The following is a 14,518-nucleotide window of genomic DNA, read 5'->3' as shown; positions in this document are numbered from 1 at the left end:
CTCAACCCCTACCAAGGCTTGGGACATGTAAGATGCTCAACTTATCATAATCATTAATTTGCCAGATTAAGGAAAGGAAGGGTGGATGGAAAAGCAATTAGAAACTAGCACACAGTACCTGAGTATAATTCCAAGAAAGACAACTGGATAACCTGAGAGTCATTTACCAGTCATTTACCTCTGAAGAGCCTAATTTTCAAGACACAAGTTTCTCTACTCATGCCAGAAAGCATTCCCAGAACGAGCCTTGTGTAGCCTTGATACTACAGATAAGCTATACTGTCACCAACATTTCCAACTTGCCCTAGAAATTACAACAATAAGCTATGGAGAAAACCCACGGCTAAGTGAGAAAAAAAAAATCTGACAAAATTCACAAATTAGAAGAGATAAAAACTATTATATCCTTCTACTTCGATAATGCACAGGTTTTAGTTTAACACACTATTTCTTTTATACTATTTTAAAAATTTTCAACAAATGAAGGAATTGCTGGTTTACCTTGAATTAAGTGAGACATCTGGGTTGATTTAAAGTTATGTTGGTACGTCAGTATAAAATTTAGTGTTAAAAGGTGGAAGTTTTCATTCATTCAACTAATATTTCCTGAACACCTACTAAATGCCAGATACTATGCTAGTTACATAAATACAAAAGTGATTGAAATGCACCCAGCCCCTAAGCAACTAAGACGTTTGAGCCTGTTGCAGGGTTTAGATAGAAATATAGGTAACTACAGGATGGGCTGATAAGGGTTAGGGTAGGATCCCTTAATGTGAAAAAAGGTTAATTAAGCCGCCCTAAATGTATGGGATTGTCAGAGGCCTCCAGGAGAAAACAATATCTAAGCTGAGATGGAAAGGGACAAGGAGAAATAGGGTTGGAGAAACAGGGGGGTAGGAATATCACTGCAGTGCCTTAAATATCAGGAAAGTTGCTTAGATTTGATTCTAAGAGTAATGAGAAGTGATTTGAGGATGGTGCGATTATCAGATGTGCATATGAGATATTAAGTCTGGCGGCAATGGGGAGCACAGGGAGAGCATGGGGCAAGACTGATGGCAGCAGCAGAGCCGTGGCAGCATTTACTGAGCACCTACTGCATGCCAGGCACATGACAGAGTGAGCAGATGCAATACATCACCTAATCTCCACAACAGTCCCGTCAAGTAGGTAAAATTACCCCCATGGGACAAGAGAGAACCCTGGAGTTTAGACAGACTGAGACAGAAATATGTGGACGTTACAGTGACAGGACTTAGGTGCAATTACGATAAGGGGGGGAGGGGTGTCAAGAACGACATCCAGTTTTCACCTTCTTCAACCAAACAAGCATAGGGTGATGAGGATCCCTGAGACTGGCAAAACAGGATTACTGGAGGTTGTGAGGGAGAAAGGTTAGAGTTGATGAGCTCAGTCTGGAACAAGTTCAGACCTGCTGAGTTGGGGAGGAGAGGGAGTTGCGCATCAGTGGGCAATGGGGACCGCCAGGCTAAATCTTCAGAGAGAAATCTCAACCCTCTCCTTAGAGAGTATCTACACACAAGTGACTACTGCAGCTAGAGGGACAGACAGGAGGCTGTGCAGAGACAGTGTACAAAACCAAAGGGGAGAGGACTTGAGACAGTACCCTGAGGAACATCAGTAGTTAAAGGATGAGCAAAGGACACTGAAACTGAAAAGCAGCAGAGAGATAAGAAAATCACGGCACACTTAGTTTCCAGCAAGGAAAGGGTGTGTGTTTCCAGTAGGATGTGCTCCACACCACCAACACTGATAGGGAGAGGTAAGGCCTGAGAAGCGCCCATTGTATTTAGCAATAAGAAGGTTCTGGGTAATGTCCTGCAGGATCAATTTCATGAAAGCTCCGGGGACAAGAGCCAGACCACAATGTGCTGTGGAAGGACAGAAAGGTGCAGAAATGGAATGGAACTTCAAATATTTCCACTGTCCAGTCATGTACAGAAAACGAGGCACAAGGACCATGATACATTCAGGGGATTCACAGCACAGGGGCCCCACTGACACAGCATCTGCCCCAAACCAAGAGAAGAAATGGGCATTCAAACTTGGAATATCAGTCCAGTCTGGACCCTTGGTGACTTCCGCCAAAAGACTTGTGTCTCAGTTTCTGGGGAAACAGATTGGTCTTCATTCTCTCACAATACTGTTTTAAGTATCAAATGCCAGTAATCAGGAAATAACACTGTAAGGTTGAAAATGGCTTTGAAGGAACTAACATCAGCTTTTAGAGCTAACCTTGACTACTGCTGAGACAACTTCAGCAGGGGGAACATTTAAATGGTAACTTTTTTCTTGTTTTACTGAGACAAGTTTAGTATCAGCAGAGAACAACTTCCTACTTCAAACAATTATGCAGGTCCCAGTGGCTTCAAGACGCTCTCTCCCATCAGTTCTACCCTGACATCCAGGCACATGGATGACAGCAGGGGACACGTGGGTTTTCAGAAAATCAACCAGCCCCTTCTTGGGATGATACCCCTCTGCCTGAGGAACGAAAGTGCAAAGAGCATAGGTTTTGAAGTCCGGTCACCCAGCAATGGAATGCTCACTCTGCTACCTTGGAGCGATGACTCGAGTGAGATATTTAACCTAGCTAAGACTGGCCTTCCTGTAAGATTAGGAGGGTTAACGGAATGATGTATAAGAAGCACTGAGCACACTGCCTGGAACGCGATAAGTCCTCTGAAAATATTAGCCTCATTCCCCTTACGACAGAAACTGCTTCCTCTCCTAGGGTGAAGGTCCTACTCAGAATATTTCCTTAACTGAAAAAAAGGGGGAGGGCACCTGGGTGGCCCAGTTGGTTAAGCACTCAACTCCTGATTTCAGCTCAGGTCATGATCTCAGGGTCGTGAGATAGAGCTCCTCACGTAAGATTCTCTCTCCCGCTCCCTTTGCCCCTTTCCCTCCTCTCTCCCTCTCTCTAAAATAACTAACTAATTAATTAATTATTTAAAAATAGAGTACTTCCTTGACTGGCATTCATCCCACAATTAGGAACAGAGCCAATGTCTACCTTTTCTCATTACGGTGTGTAGGTGAAGTAAGCAAAGAATATCCCTAAATTCTGAGGTTCCTGATCCTAAAGAGAACTGGAGAGCATCACGATTTGATACACAAACTCAATCAGCTGGTAGCATCAATAGCATGCATTCCTCAACAAGAGACTGTGTTTTCTTACACATGTATATAAAGCAGGATCGATCTGTGATCCAATTCAGAATCAGCCTAACGATTCTACCGTTCCCTTTCACCTGAAGTCTGGGCTACCTTTCAGCTCTCACTTATTCCAGTGAGACCAAAGCAGCCCATGTTCTCTTACCTGCTTTCAACAAACAAGGCCGGCTAGACGTGAAGGGCCCTGGATTCTGCCAGCTTGTAAAACCCATACAGAGATCCTGAAGTAAATCTAAACTTCAAACCACCATTGCATGAATTTCTGGAAATAGAACATAGACTCCCAACCATTCACATTTCAGTAGTGATGTAAACTTTGGACAAGAGTAATAAAATACAGCTAACTCCTAATGTAGCCTCAGGAGTAATCTGGAGGAGAGGAAATGTCCATATAGTCTGAAATACCCAGTATCATCTCATTAGCCTATACACCTAAAGTTTACATTTTTAGGAATTTATCAGGAGTGTTGGATCAAAGGGAAGCAGAGGCAAAAGGTAAAGGACTCTTGAGGTGAGAGTTGTCATGGAAACTAACACTGAAACCAGCGCTGGACTGACATATTTCTCACTGAACTTTTCATTTCATTAATCCTTGCTGTCTTTTTAGAGCAGTGCTTTCCTCCGTAAGTTGACTGACCCTGGAGTACTCAGGCCTCCAGTAAAAGATAATTTTGTTAAAAACAGTATAGCTATACCAAGTAACATAGTATTATAATAACTATGCACTGAGCACATATTTAAGCCAGGTAATATGTGTTTTACATGTACTGTCTTACATGTTATTTAATATCTGAAGTAATATAGGCAATGACAAAAATCTTTGAGTTATTACACATAATGCAGTAAATATATAAGTGTCTGAAATACAGTGATTGCTCAGTAAATGTTATTACTGTTCTTATTTTTTAGTTCAAACAACCACCTATGAGTAAGGTTCATTTTTTCAGTTCACAGATGTAAAAACTAAGGATTAAGGAAGTTAAGCGACTTGCCTGTGATTCCCCAGCTAATAAGTGACAGAATTAGAGTTTTAGCCCAGGTCTGTTTGATTCCAGAGGCCAAACTGTTAACCATTATGTTGTATTCTCTACTACAGTTTGAGATCTAAGGAGCTCACCAAATAAATCGACGACAACTCTGTATTACTTTTAAGCTGGGTTCCTGGAACTAAAGCCTTACAGGCCTTATCAATGCACACCTGTTTTTGTTCTCTAGCCATTCAGTTCGTAATAAAAAAAAGTCAAGGTATTAGATATTTGGACTTGGAAGGCATAATACTACTTTTCAGGTTAACACCTTTGATCACCTTGGATCTAGATTCACAGATTTTTGTTTTTGCTCTCCTTAAACTCCAGGCCAAGAAAAACAACAGAGGATCTTTGGAAGGAGACAGAAACCAGTTGAAACAAGGCTCCACTCTAGAGATTTTCTATGCTCCCAAATCCCATCATCACAAAGGTAATTCAATGACAGTTTCATTTCTTTATAAAATAAATCTCAAGACCTGGCAAACCCATTTGGCTCCTGAAACAGACAACTGGGAATAGTTTGAGAATAAATTAATTAGTTTCAGTTACAAGCAGTAACCTACGTTATCTGGAGTTGGGGATGGGAAAACTCTGAAAACTACAGTTTCTTAGGTAGTCTAGAGTTCAGTAACATTCTTTTTTTTTTTAAATAATAAATTGCATGGTAAATGATCCTAATATTAATTGTTTGCACCTAGCAATAAGGACACTCCTTTGAGGAAATGCCACTCTGAATATAAGTAACTCGCAGACCCTTACTACCAACCACATTAAGCTGCCTTCATAAAGGGGTTGCTTTTCTTTTTACTGAGGTATATCAATCCCTCTCAACTTCAGGCCTCATTTTCCATTCCTATTTATAGTCCTATTTTTCTCCCCAACCACTATCATCACCAAAAGAAACAGGTAACACAGGAAATTCAATGTATATTAAATTTAAAGGGGAAAATAACGACTCTTAAACTACAGTCACAGTTGAAACGCCATGGGGCTTTTGTTTTGTTTTTGTTAATTTTATTTATTTATTTGAAAGAGAGAGAGAGAGCAGGAAACGGGGGTAAGTCAGAGGGTGAAGCAGACTCCCTGCTGAGCAAGGAGCCTGATGCGGGACTCGATCCCACGTCTCCAGGATCATGACCCAGCTGAAAGCAGTCGCTCAACCAACTGAGCCACTCAGGCACGCAAAGCAATGGGTTTTAATGAAGTCCTAGCATCTCCCAAGATGTGTCTCTTCAGGAAACAGGAACATGGCATGACTCCTGGAAAGCATAAAACCTGCAAACCTCCCACCTAGCTACTCTACTCTGAACATCCCTCATGAGGAATAAAGACCTACCCCTACCAAGCAAAAAAGTTTTTACTTCTGCCCTCTCCCGTTCTTGTGTGTGAGACCTCAAGATCCCTCACAGCGCAGACTTGCGTGGTCAGAGTTAGGAATTCCACTCACCTACTCTTCCTTCATTGCTTCCTTCTAAAACCAGCAGCACAGGCTCTCAGCAGTGTTCATATGACAGTGAATCACGGCCTGCCTAATGCTCTCTCTCACCGTCTTTGCCCTAGTAATGACTTAACTATGCAGTTTTGCCTTGTGCACCTTTCACAAGTTTCTGTCTTATTTCTTATTTCGATTCGAAGCTCTCTGAGGAAAGGGACACATTATCACCACTGTGGCTTCTATACTCTTAGCACAGGTCCCTTCATGTGACTAAGCTATGGATAAGCTGATTGCGATCAATGATGAGTCTTCTATTCATAGTTCAAAATCTGAAGTAATAGTTGCCCAAGCTAGAGAGAGTATGATTTTCAAGACTATAATCAAAACATTCACAACAGTGTAGTGTGTAGGACTGCCTGAGGTTCTACCGCTTACTGTGTGACACTGTTTAAGTTACTTAAGCATTCTGTACCACGTGTTTCTCCTGTGTAAAATGAAGATAACAATGGTGCCATTATCATAGAATTGTTGTGAGGATGAAATGAGATAATACAAATAAATCAGTTAAAAGACATGGCACATAGTGAAAGACCAGTAAATTCCTAGATACAATTATTTATGATATGTACAAAAGGGTGCATATGACTCTCAGGATAGTTAGATATGGAAAGAATAAAGAGCATTTTCCCAAACAGATCCCAATCATACCACGCATGGAGGCAAGCTAAGCTCTTGACATCATAGTCAAATGAATTACAAGGGTCCTTCACTTTCCCAAAACCTCTTGGAAACAATGAGCTAACTATACACCCTCAACTTAAATGAGAGGGATATAAGAGGTGAGAACAGGTACATTGTCTTGAAGGTAAAGCAACCAGAGACCTAAACGTGACCTCACCCTCCGTCTTGCCCTTGCATCTCACCCTTCACTTCTCACCTGAACAAGCAGGCTGGAAGGCATTCCTGGAAGATCTACCACCCCCCCGCCCACCATTTCTCAGAACATGAAGGCCAAAAGAAAAAAGAAAAAAAGAAGAAGAAGAACAGATGTTCTTTCTCTCCTCTGGGTTCCCACAGCCTCCCCCATCTAACCTACCATTACCCCACCCCAAGTAAAAGTTCAACAGAGAACAACAAACTATGCATACAACGCATACAGAATGAACACACACACACACACACACACACACACACACACACACACACACACCTTCCGTTGGCTACATGCTGCCATCCAGTAAAATAAAAAGCCAAGAGTTATCTCACTGCCTCTCCCTTTGGCATCATTAGGCTGGAAGCTAATAAAAGAAAAGATTTAACAAGAATCAAAGATACTATAGGCAAAAGAATGAAGTAGAAGATATTAACTGGGGGAAGGGAGCTTTTTTGCCTGCTTTTCTACAAGAGACAGAGCCTTTATGCTACCTTCTGACTGTCTCCAGGCTCCAACAATCATGACATCAGCAAACAACAGCAGTCTCCTCCCTGGCTCCGTCTAGACGCAACCCAACACATTCCACACTGACATGCAGGTCAGAATTTTCTGAAAACACATGGCTGATCCCTATTCCACTTTCATGTGCAATTCTTTCATTAGACATATCATGCTATTGTGCATGATTATAATTATGTGTGCATACGTCATACCTTCCTCAATAAACTGTAATGCCATGGGAGAACCCAGACTGTATGACTCTTATTAAACAATCTTCACTCATTCACTCAAAACATGTAGAAAATATGTGTTATGTACCAGGCACTATACCAGCCCCTAGAGATGAGTCAGGTCATTCCCTTCAATTTTTTAAAAATCATTTGTGTTTATGTTGGTTGCAGGGGTTGGGGAGTGGGGGAGGGGTGTTGGGGAGAGCCATATAAACAGAAAATTGTAATGCATGAAATTATTTACATTTTATAATATTATGATATAATTACGATATATAATATATTTTGATTGCATAGGCACCAATTAACATAGAATCACAGAGAAGGGGCTCCTACTAAACCGTTGAGCAGATCAAGAAAGGCTTTTCAGAAGAAGTAAAGTCTAAACTGACCCTGAAACATCAGCAGATACACACGGGGAACCAGGAACTATGAGTAGTCCATTAAGACTACAGTGATGGCAAAGGAGAAGGCTTGAGAAATATTCAGGAACCAGATCTTAAAAGGGCTTTAGCTACATTAAAGAATTTGACATTTATCTTGAAGGAGTTGAATTGCTTTAGTAAAAGGAGTGATATGATCAGATTTCTACTTTAAAAATGACCACTTTAATTAGAATATAGTAGTCATTCAAAGTATTTATTGAACACATGCATAGTTAAGTGTAAGCAGCATAATAAAAAATATTGTAGGAATTAAAAAGGAGAGAAATCAGTGAACTGGTCCTGGCTGTGATGTCCCAGAAAGGTTTTATGGAGGAGTTCAGCTGTTCTTTTGAAACTGTACAATTTTGATACGGTAATTCAAGGAAAAGGACTTTCTAGTTGGAAACAGGAAAGGTACAAGGAAGATAATGAGCTAGGAAGTGGCTGCACAGAAGTTTCAGATGAATTCACAGAAGAGCGAATAGTTTAGTGCTAAGTCTGGAGGGGTAGGTTGGCATCTTAGAGCAGGGATGGGGGCCTCGGATGCCAGTCTCAGGATTTAAACCTCACCAGCAAAGACACAGCCAGCTCCTGGCTGAGTTTTGAAAGGGGAGAGGCATACCGCAAGTGTTGTATTGGGAAGATTGAGTATGAATTGGAAGAGGTTTAAAAAGAAGGTCCAGGTAACAGGGTGTAGCAACATAAAAGAAAAAACAAAAGCAGGAGATGTGCTGCAAGACATAGCAAAAAAGAAGAAGAAGAAGAGTAGTTAAGAGAGAGAAGTAAAAGCAGAGGGTTGGGTGATAGGTGAAACAAAGGTCGCCTCACATGCCAGCCTTCTACACCCACCCCCACGTCTCCAGCTCCCCTACTAACCCTCCCTGCAGGGCTGCCTTATCTGAATAGACCCATTTCCTGCAGCTTCGTGTTATCATTTGGAGGATGAGAGTCTCCTCCTTTATGAAGCTGTTTAACCAGTGTCCACACCTAAGAACTAGGAGGTGAGGAATTTTTCTGAAAAGAAAATGAAGAGAAAAGAACATTTGGAGAAGAGAAGAACATGGGACAAACAAAAGGTGACACTGAAGCTATTCTTAAGTTCCCTAAACCAATCACCCAGGGTGTTCATTCCATTGGCATGCCCCTGTTTATTGCAAGAAACCCCTCCCCCACCCAGAGAGATCAGACTTACACACAGTCCTGGGGCCCCAAAGACTGAATTAGCTCAAAGAGTTCCGTCCTCTCATTGCTGGGGTCACCTCTTCTACGAGCTTTTTGTACCCTCAGTAACCACAAGCAGCAGAAAGATAAAACTCAATTGTTCTGTTGCTTCCAGTTTGAACTCTGGCCACTTTCATCTCCTAAAGCGACAACTTAATAGTTCGTACGGATACTGAAAAAAGATATTAGAAACCCCTTCCAAAATTGTCTAACAAAATTCCACGGTGCATTAGTCTATTACTCAAGAAAAGCTGACCTGAGAAACATCACAGCCCTCTTCCAGAGGAACAATGTCATTTGTAAATAGATCGCACAGAAACTTCAACAAATCCCTGGCTCATCAAAATAAATTCTATTTTCCCAGCCTTATTCAAAGTCAGAAAGTCAGGCTTCCACAATAGTCCCATGTATTATTTATTCTACTTTAAGGCAGGTGGGGAAACTGAAGTTGCATTCTTTAAGATAGAGCTGTTAAGGGCCAGCTGGGTGGCTCAGTTGGCTAAGCAGCCTACTCTTGGTTTCAGCTCAGATCCTATCTTGAGATGGTGAGATCAAGCCCCTTGATGGGCTCTGCACTCTGCTGGCTTCATATGGGATTCTTTCTCTCCTTCCATCCCTCCCACTCATGTGTTGCTGTGCTTTTGCTTTCTCTCTCTCTCTCTCAAATCATAAATAAGTCTTCATAAAAAAAAAATAGAGATATTAATGACTCTGAATCTTGTTCCAAACTGGATGATGTCTTGCTGCAGCAGGTAAGAATGCCAGCAAATTAGTAGATTCCCTGTAATGGCATATCATTTATCACCATTTAACTGATGACTATTGTTTTCTTTAGAACTTTTTAGTTGATGTTTGTTAGGCCTGATTACATGATAACCTTTCCTCAGCTCACCTTTGTTTCCAAAGTAATTATGAGCTTCTTCCTCTCTCTTTTTGATGCCCACAGATGCCATAATGAAGGCAGTTAAATATGCAAACATAAGAATAAGAAACAAGGTGTCAACATACCTATAATTTACTTATTGAGGCATCAACTTACTCATAAACCAGGGATCATATCGCTAATAAAGTTATTTGATTTTCCTTAAAATTATGGCATATTTTCCAATGTCTTCGCCAACAGATGGTTCAGGGGGCTTTTGTCACTTTATAATTCATCTACCCCTCCAGACATGATAAGATAAGGAGATAATTTAAGTGAAAACAATGTGTGGACCTCAGATATGCAGCTGCAAGCAAAATCCCCACACTCCTTTGCAAGCATATGACCGCCCCTACTCCTCCTAGAATACTTTAGTCAGGTATTTCCCCTAATTGAAACGAGACTGCAACCAGACAGAAAATACTTAGGAAGGTGTTTGCTTTATTTTCTAAAATAGCTATATACTATGGGAGCATTTCAGCCTTCAGACACAGAAGTTCTCAGACATTAAACCAAAGGCAGTATCATGCCAGAACGGGAACTATACACAGTTTACTAAAGAACTTATATAAGCAGACCACAAAACCCCTCCAGCTCAAAGGCAGGTCGCTCTCTAACCCCCCTCTCCCACTCTCCCCCCCCTCTTTCTGGCATCAGAAAGTTCTACTTCCCAAATATTGTATGTTTTAATTGAGGTAAGATATTTCTAATAAAAAGAATGCCAACCTAGCTATAGTTTTATTAGCAAGGGTTTTACCTGATTAAAGTTTCCCTATCTGGCATCTAAGATTAGGTACCTTAGGATATCAAGATCCTAAATTCCTGAGTGGAGAATACATAGTATTCAGTATTTCCCAAAACATCTGAAAACACAAATACTTTCCCTAACAGAAACTAACATATTGCCCAGAAGTGGCAAACACTACGCAAAATACTGCATACTGCCATTCATCATCAGTTGTCACTGGAACAAGAGCAGAAGGAAAAAAAAATCAAAGCACTGAGTGAACTAAATTTTTAGAAGTGGTGAGGAGTTCTGCGAAGGATGCTAAAAGCACACTTTGCCTACCTTGCAGTTTTAAGAAATACTCAATCACACAATTTTATTATGGAGGTGACTAGGAATCTATAATGGCATCTTCTTTCTTTTTTCTTTTTTTTTTTTTGTTTGAAACTTACTAATAGGTATGACCTTAAAATTCTCCCAGGTAGCTCATGGCTGTCCTTATATTCTAGGCATTACCGAATGTCTAGCTAATACTGTGTATACATACTGAGAAATATATTTTTTATTTTGAATGAAAATTAGAATCAAACACTTGAGCTGACCAATGATTAAAAACAAAGGCTCTAAGTCCAGTCCAGGCACCAACTGGGTATGTGATATTGGTCACAGCCTCCTTGGTTTCCTGATCTCTGTACAAAGGACCCCCCCCCCCCAGCTCCATAAGCCTCATGAAACCCACCCAGTAAAGACAACTGCCTCGTATCTCCTTGGCAGTTCTTACCCATCAAGCAACTGTTGATGAGGGCGGGTTGTGAGCCACTATCTTTGCAAGGAAGATTTAGGTCCGCCGTTCCAATAGAAAAGCACCTCATAAGGTGCTTCCAGCCCTCAACTACTTCATAAACTCTTCTCTAAACCACAAGCGTGGGACCTCTCAGCTCATCAGGAGTAAAACTGCAACTTCTAGCTCCTCAACAACACCAGCTTTATAAAAGCCCGGTGGAAGAAAGCCCAGTGTGGTGAAAACCAAGTGCCACCAATGAGTCACCGCCTCACGCTTGAAAAATGCCACGCTATTCTGCCTCCCTGACTTCTCCCAAACAAATAGTGAAAGTTCACGGACACCGAGAGCCTGGCAGGGCCGCTGGGGGCCCCCGCCGTACCTGATTGAAGTGCAGCCGGCCGGGCTCTGCGACACCCTCCTGGGGGGCGGCTCCCAGCTGCTCCAGCAGGCGCGCGAGCTGCGCCGCCGACAGGCTCCGATTCGCGCCGAACACGCTCAGCACATCCTCGCTAAAGGCGAGCCCGGGCCCCACCGCGGTGCCTCCGACGCCCGCGGCCGCCAGCAGTAGGAGCCCGGCCACCGCCCGGCCCGGGACCATCCCGGCCGGGGTTGCCTCTCGAGAACCTGAAACGGGCTGAAGCGCACCGGGACGCTCTGGGCGCACCGGCGTCGGTGCCCGAGGGCGCGCGGATCAGGTGTGGTCCACGCGGGTCCGAGTCAGCGGTGACGAGGGCGCCCCTGGTCCTCCGCGGCTTTCGGAAGAGCAGCAGCCGGCGACCTGCGGGGCATTGAAGTGCAGGTGGAGCGGGGGTGGGGAGCGATAAGCAGAGCGGGCCCCCGGGCCTCCTGGAGAGCCTAAGATAAAGAGGACAAAGGGGGACAGAGATAAAGGCCAGCGGGCCACCCACCGGCCAGCCCCCGGAGCAGGGCCTTGCGGGAGCCCTCCGAGGCCCAGCCAGGCAGGGGGCCAACTGCTCCCGAGCCAGGTTTGCAAACGTCCCAGGATTTGCATAGTGTGGTGACACAGGCTCCTCCCGGATATAAAGCCCCAAACCAAACAATTTCTTTAGGAAGAACGAAAACCGCTCTCACTAGAGAACCCCACCTCTTCTTCCTGTCTTGGGGCTAAATTCCCTCAGAGCAAACTTAAGACGCAGTGAGACAGTCCCCAAGGAGCTGCAGGAAATAGCCCCTTCGGAGTCCTGGACTTTGCGTCTCTGCGGGACCCTCCCTCTCCCAGAGCTCTTCGCTGGGCTTGGCAAACTGTAGCCTGCTAATCTCTCACCTCGCCTGTCTGTTTCTGTCTCTGCGTCTCTGAGTGTGTCCACGTGAGTCTCAGTCTTTCTCTCTGTCTCTCTCTGTCTCTCTTTGTCTCTCTCTCAACACTATCTCTGGCAGGTCAGCTCTGAAACTCCGAGATCCGGCCCTACGCCCTTTACAGATAAGAGGCGGGCCCTGTCCCCGCCTCTCTGGCACGCGGTGACACGCACTCCCCCGGCCTGAACTCCCGCGCTCCTCCACGCCGGGGTGCAGAGCCGCTGGCGTTGGCGCATTCTTCACCGGACCCGGCTCTCCACCCTCACCCCAGGGGGGTTACCTGAATGCCACGTTTGTGTCGGTGTCCCCAGCCTCCTTTCTGGTCTCGGTGGTCTCTTTGTTACCTTGATGAAACCAGCTTCCTGGAATAGAGTCTGCAGCCCCATGCATTGTCTAAGAGATTAGCAGGAATTGCTTTTTTGTGTTACTTGGTAAACTCCGAGGAAAAAAAGGAAACCAGATCTCCAGCGTGGTGGCGGGCGAACTGAGCCTGCACTGCCCAGGTCAGCCCTTCCTGACGCCGCACAGGATATCCGCAGATCAGAATGAATGTTTGTTTGTTCAAATGAGGGTTCAAGAAAAGCTGACTTAGGTGTGAGATCAACAAGCTTGTGCAAAGTGAATGCGGTGTTTGGGGACAAAGGTTGTGTCTAGTGGATATAATTGTCCCGAAATAAAGTAAATCTTGGTTCGCTGCTACAGGGCTCAGCACAATTAATTCAAAGTGTTGTTCTTGCCTTTCACTCAGCTCAGAGTGCACAGCAGATTTTAAGAGATACTAAGGGCAGATTTTAAACAGCAGATTTTAAGATACCCTAAGTGCAGAAAAAAGCAAGAAGATGTGGAAGGGCAACTTAAATGTAAATGTGTAAGATAGAGACAAGAGAGAAAATTCCAGAGGGATAAGGTTCTAGGTGGACATAATCGAAGGGCTGTCCTATGGAAAATGTTTAACTGTATTCTGACTAGTAACAGGGCAAAGTCACTAAGAGGAAGGTTTCTGCAGAATATAAAGCGCAAGTGCTTTGGGAGGTAGTGATTTCTCCAAGATTTGCGAGTGTTTCAAACCCACAGATGAGTGATAGAAGGATTCCTGTCTTGGAGGGAGATCAGCAAAATGATCTAGATGGTGTGTCCCTTCCAATTATAAAATCTGTATATTTATTAGTAATAATTTATGAAATTATAATGGTACATAAAGGGCAAATATCTCACCCAAGGGCCAGAAGAAAATTCATGTCACTGTTATTTTTCCTTTTGACATCAGTGACTCAAGGTGTTTCTTAGAAATTAGTGAATGCTTCAGATGATTCATCCACATCCAGCAAGCTGTTTATTCCAGCTTGAAATGCACATTGATAAATGTTGGATTTTCCACAAATATAAATGGGTTTTAACTAATACAAATTTTGTATTGTGGATTTTTTTTAAGTAAAATTTTTGTATTCGTCATTCACATCTATATATATACATTTTGCCTGCCCATCAACCCCAAAAGACAATAAACAGTAAAATAAGTAATAATCAACTTGCTCAGCAACTTTACCAAATGTAGTTAATATCATTTAAGCATGCAATTAAGAGAGAATATTCAGAAAATTACAAGTTACTAACTACCAAACCGGTAAGGCTAATTTCTAGATCTTCCACTCTAATGAAATATAATCACCAAAGTACTACTCAGATAAGACTTTAGGGCTCAAAATATGGCATTCTTTCAGCAATATCATTACTGAAAAAAGGACTTCCAGTTTAAAATATAAAGTGTAACCTTAATAACTATAATTTCTCTC

General features: G+C 42.9%; 1 protein-coding gene across 1 annotated transcript in view; it reads right to left on the bottom strand.

The window, feature by feature from the left end:
- Positions 1-12,007, bottom strand: part of SLC39A8 (solute carrier family 39 member 8) — an 80,243-nt gene extending 68,236 nt beyond the window's left edge. The window contains exon 1 of the mRNA XM_045998497.1: positions 11,788-12,007. Coding sequence (XP_045854453.1) covers positions 11,788-12,006 — 219 coding nt within the window. The 5' untranslated portion in view covers position 12,007. The remainder of the gene's footprint in view (positions 1-11,787) is intronic.
- Positions 12,008-14,518: the final 2,511 nt, after the last annotated feature.

This window comes from Meles meles, chromosome 2 (assembly GCF_922984935.1).
Source record: "Meles meles chromosome 2, mMelMel3.1 paternal haplotype, whole genome shotgun sequence".
Taxonomy (NCBI): domain Eukaryota; kingdom Metazoa; phylum Chordata; class Mammalia; order Carnivora; family Mustelidae; genus Meles; species Meles meles.
This window is presented reverse-complemented; position numbering and strand designations above follow the sequence as displayed.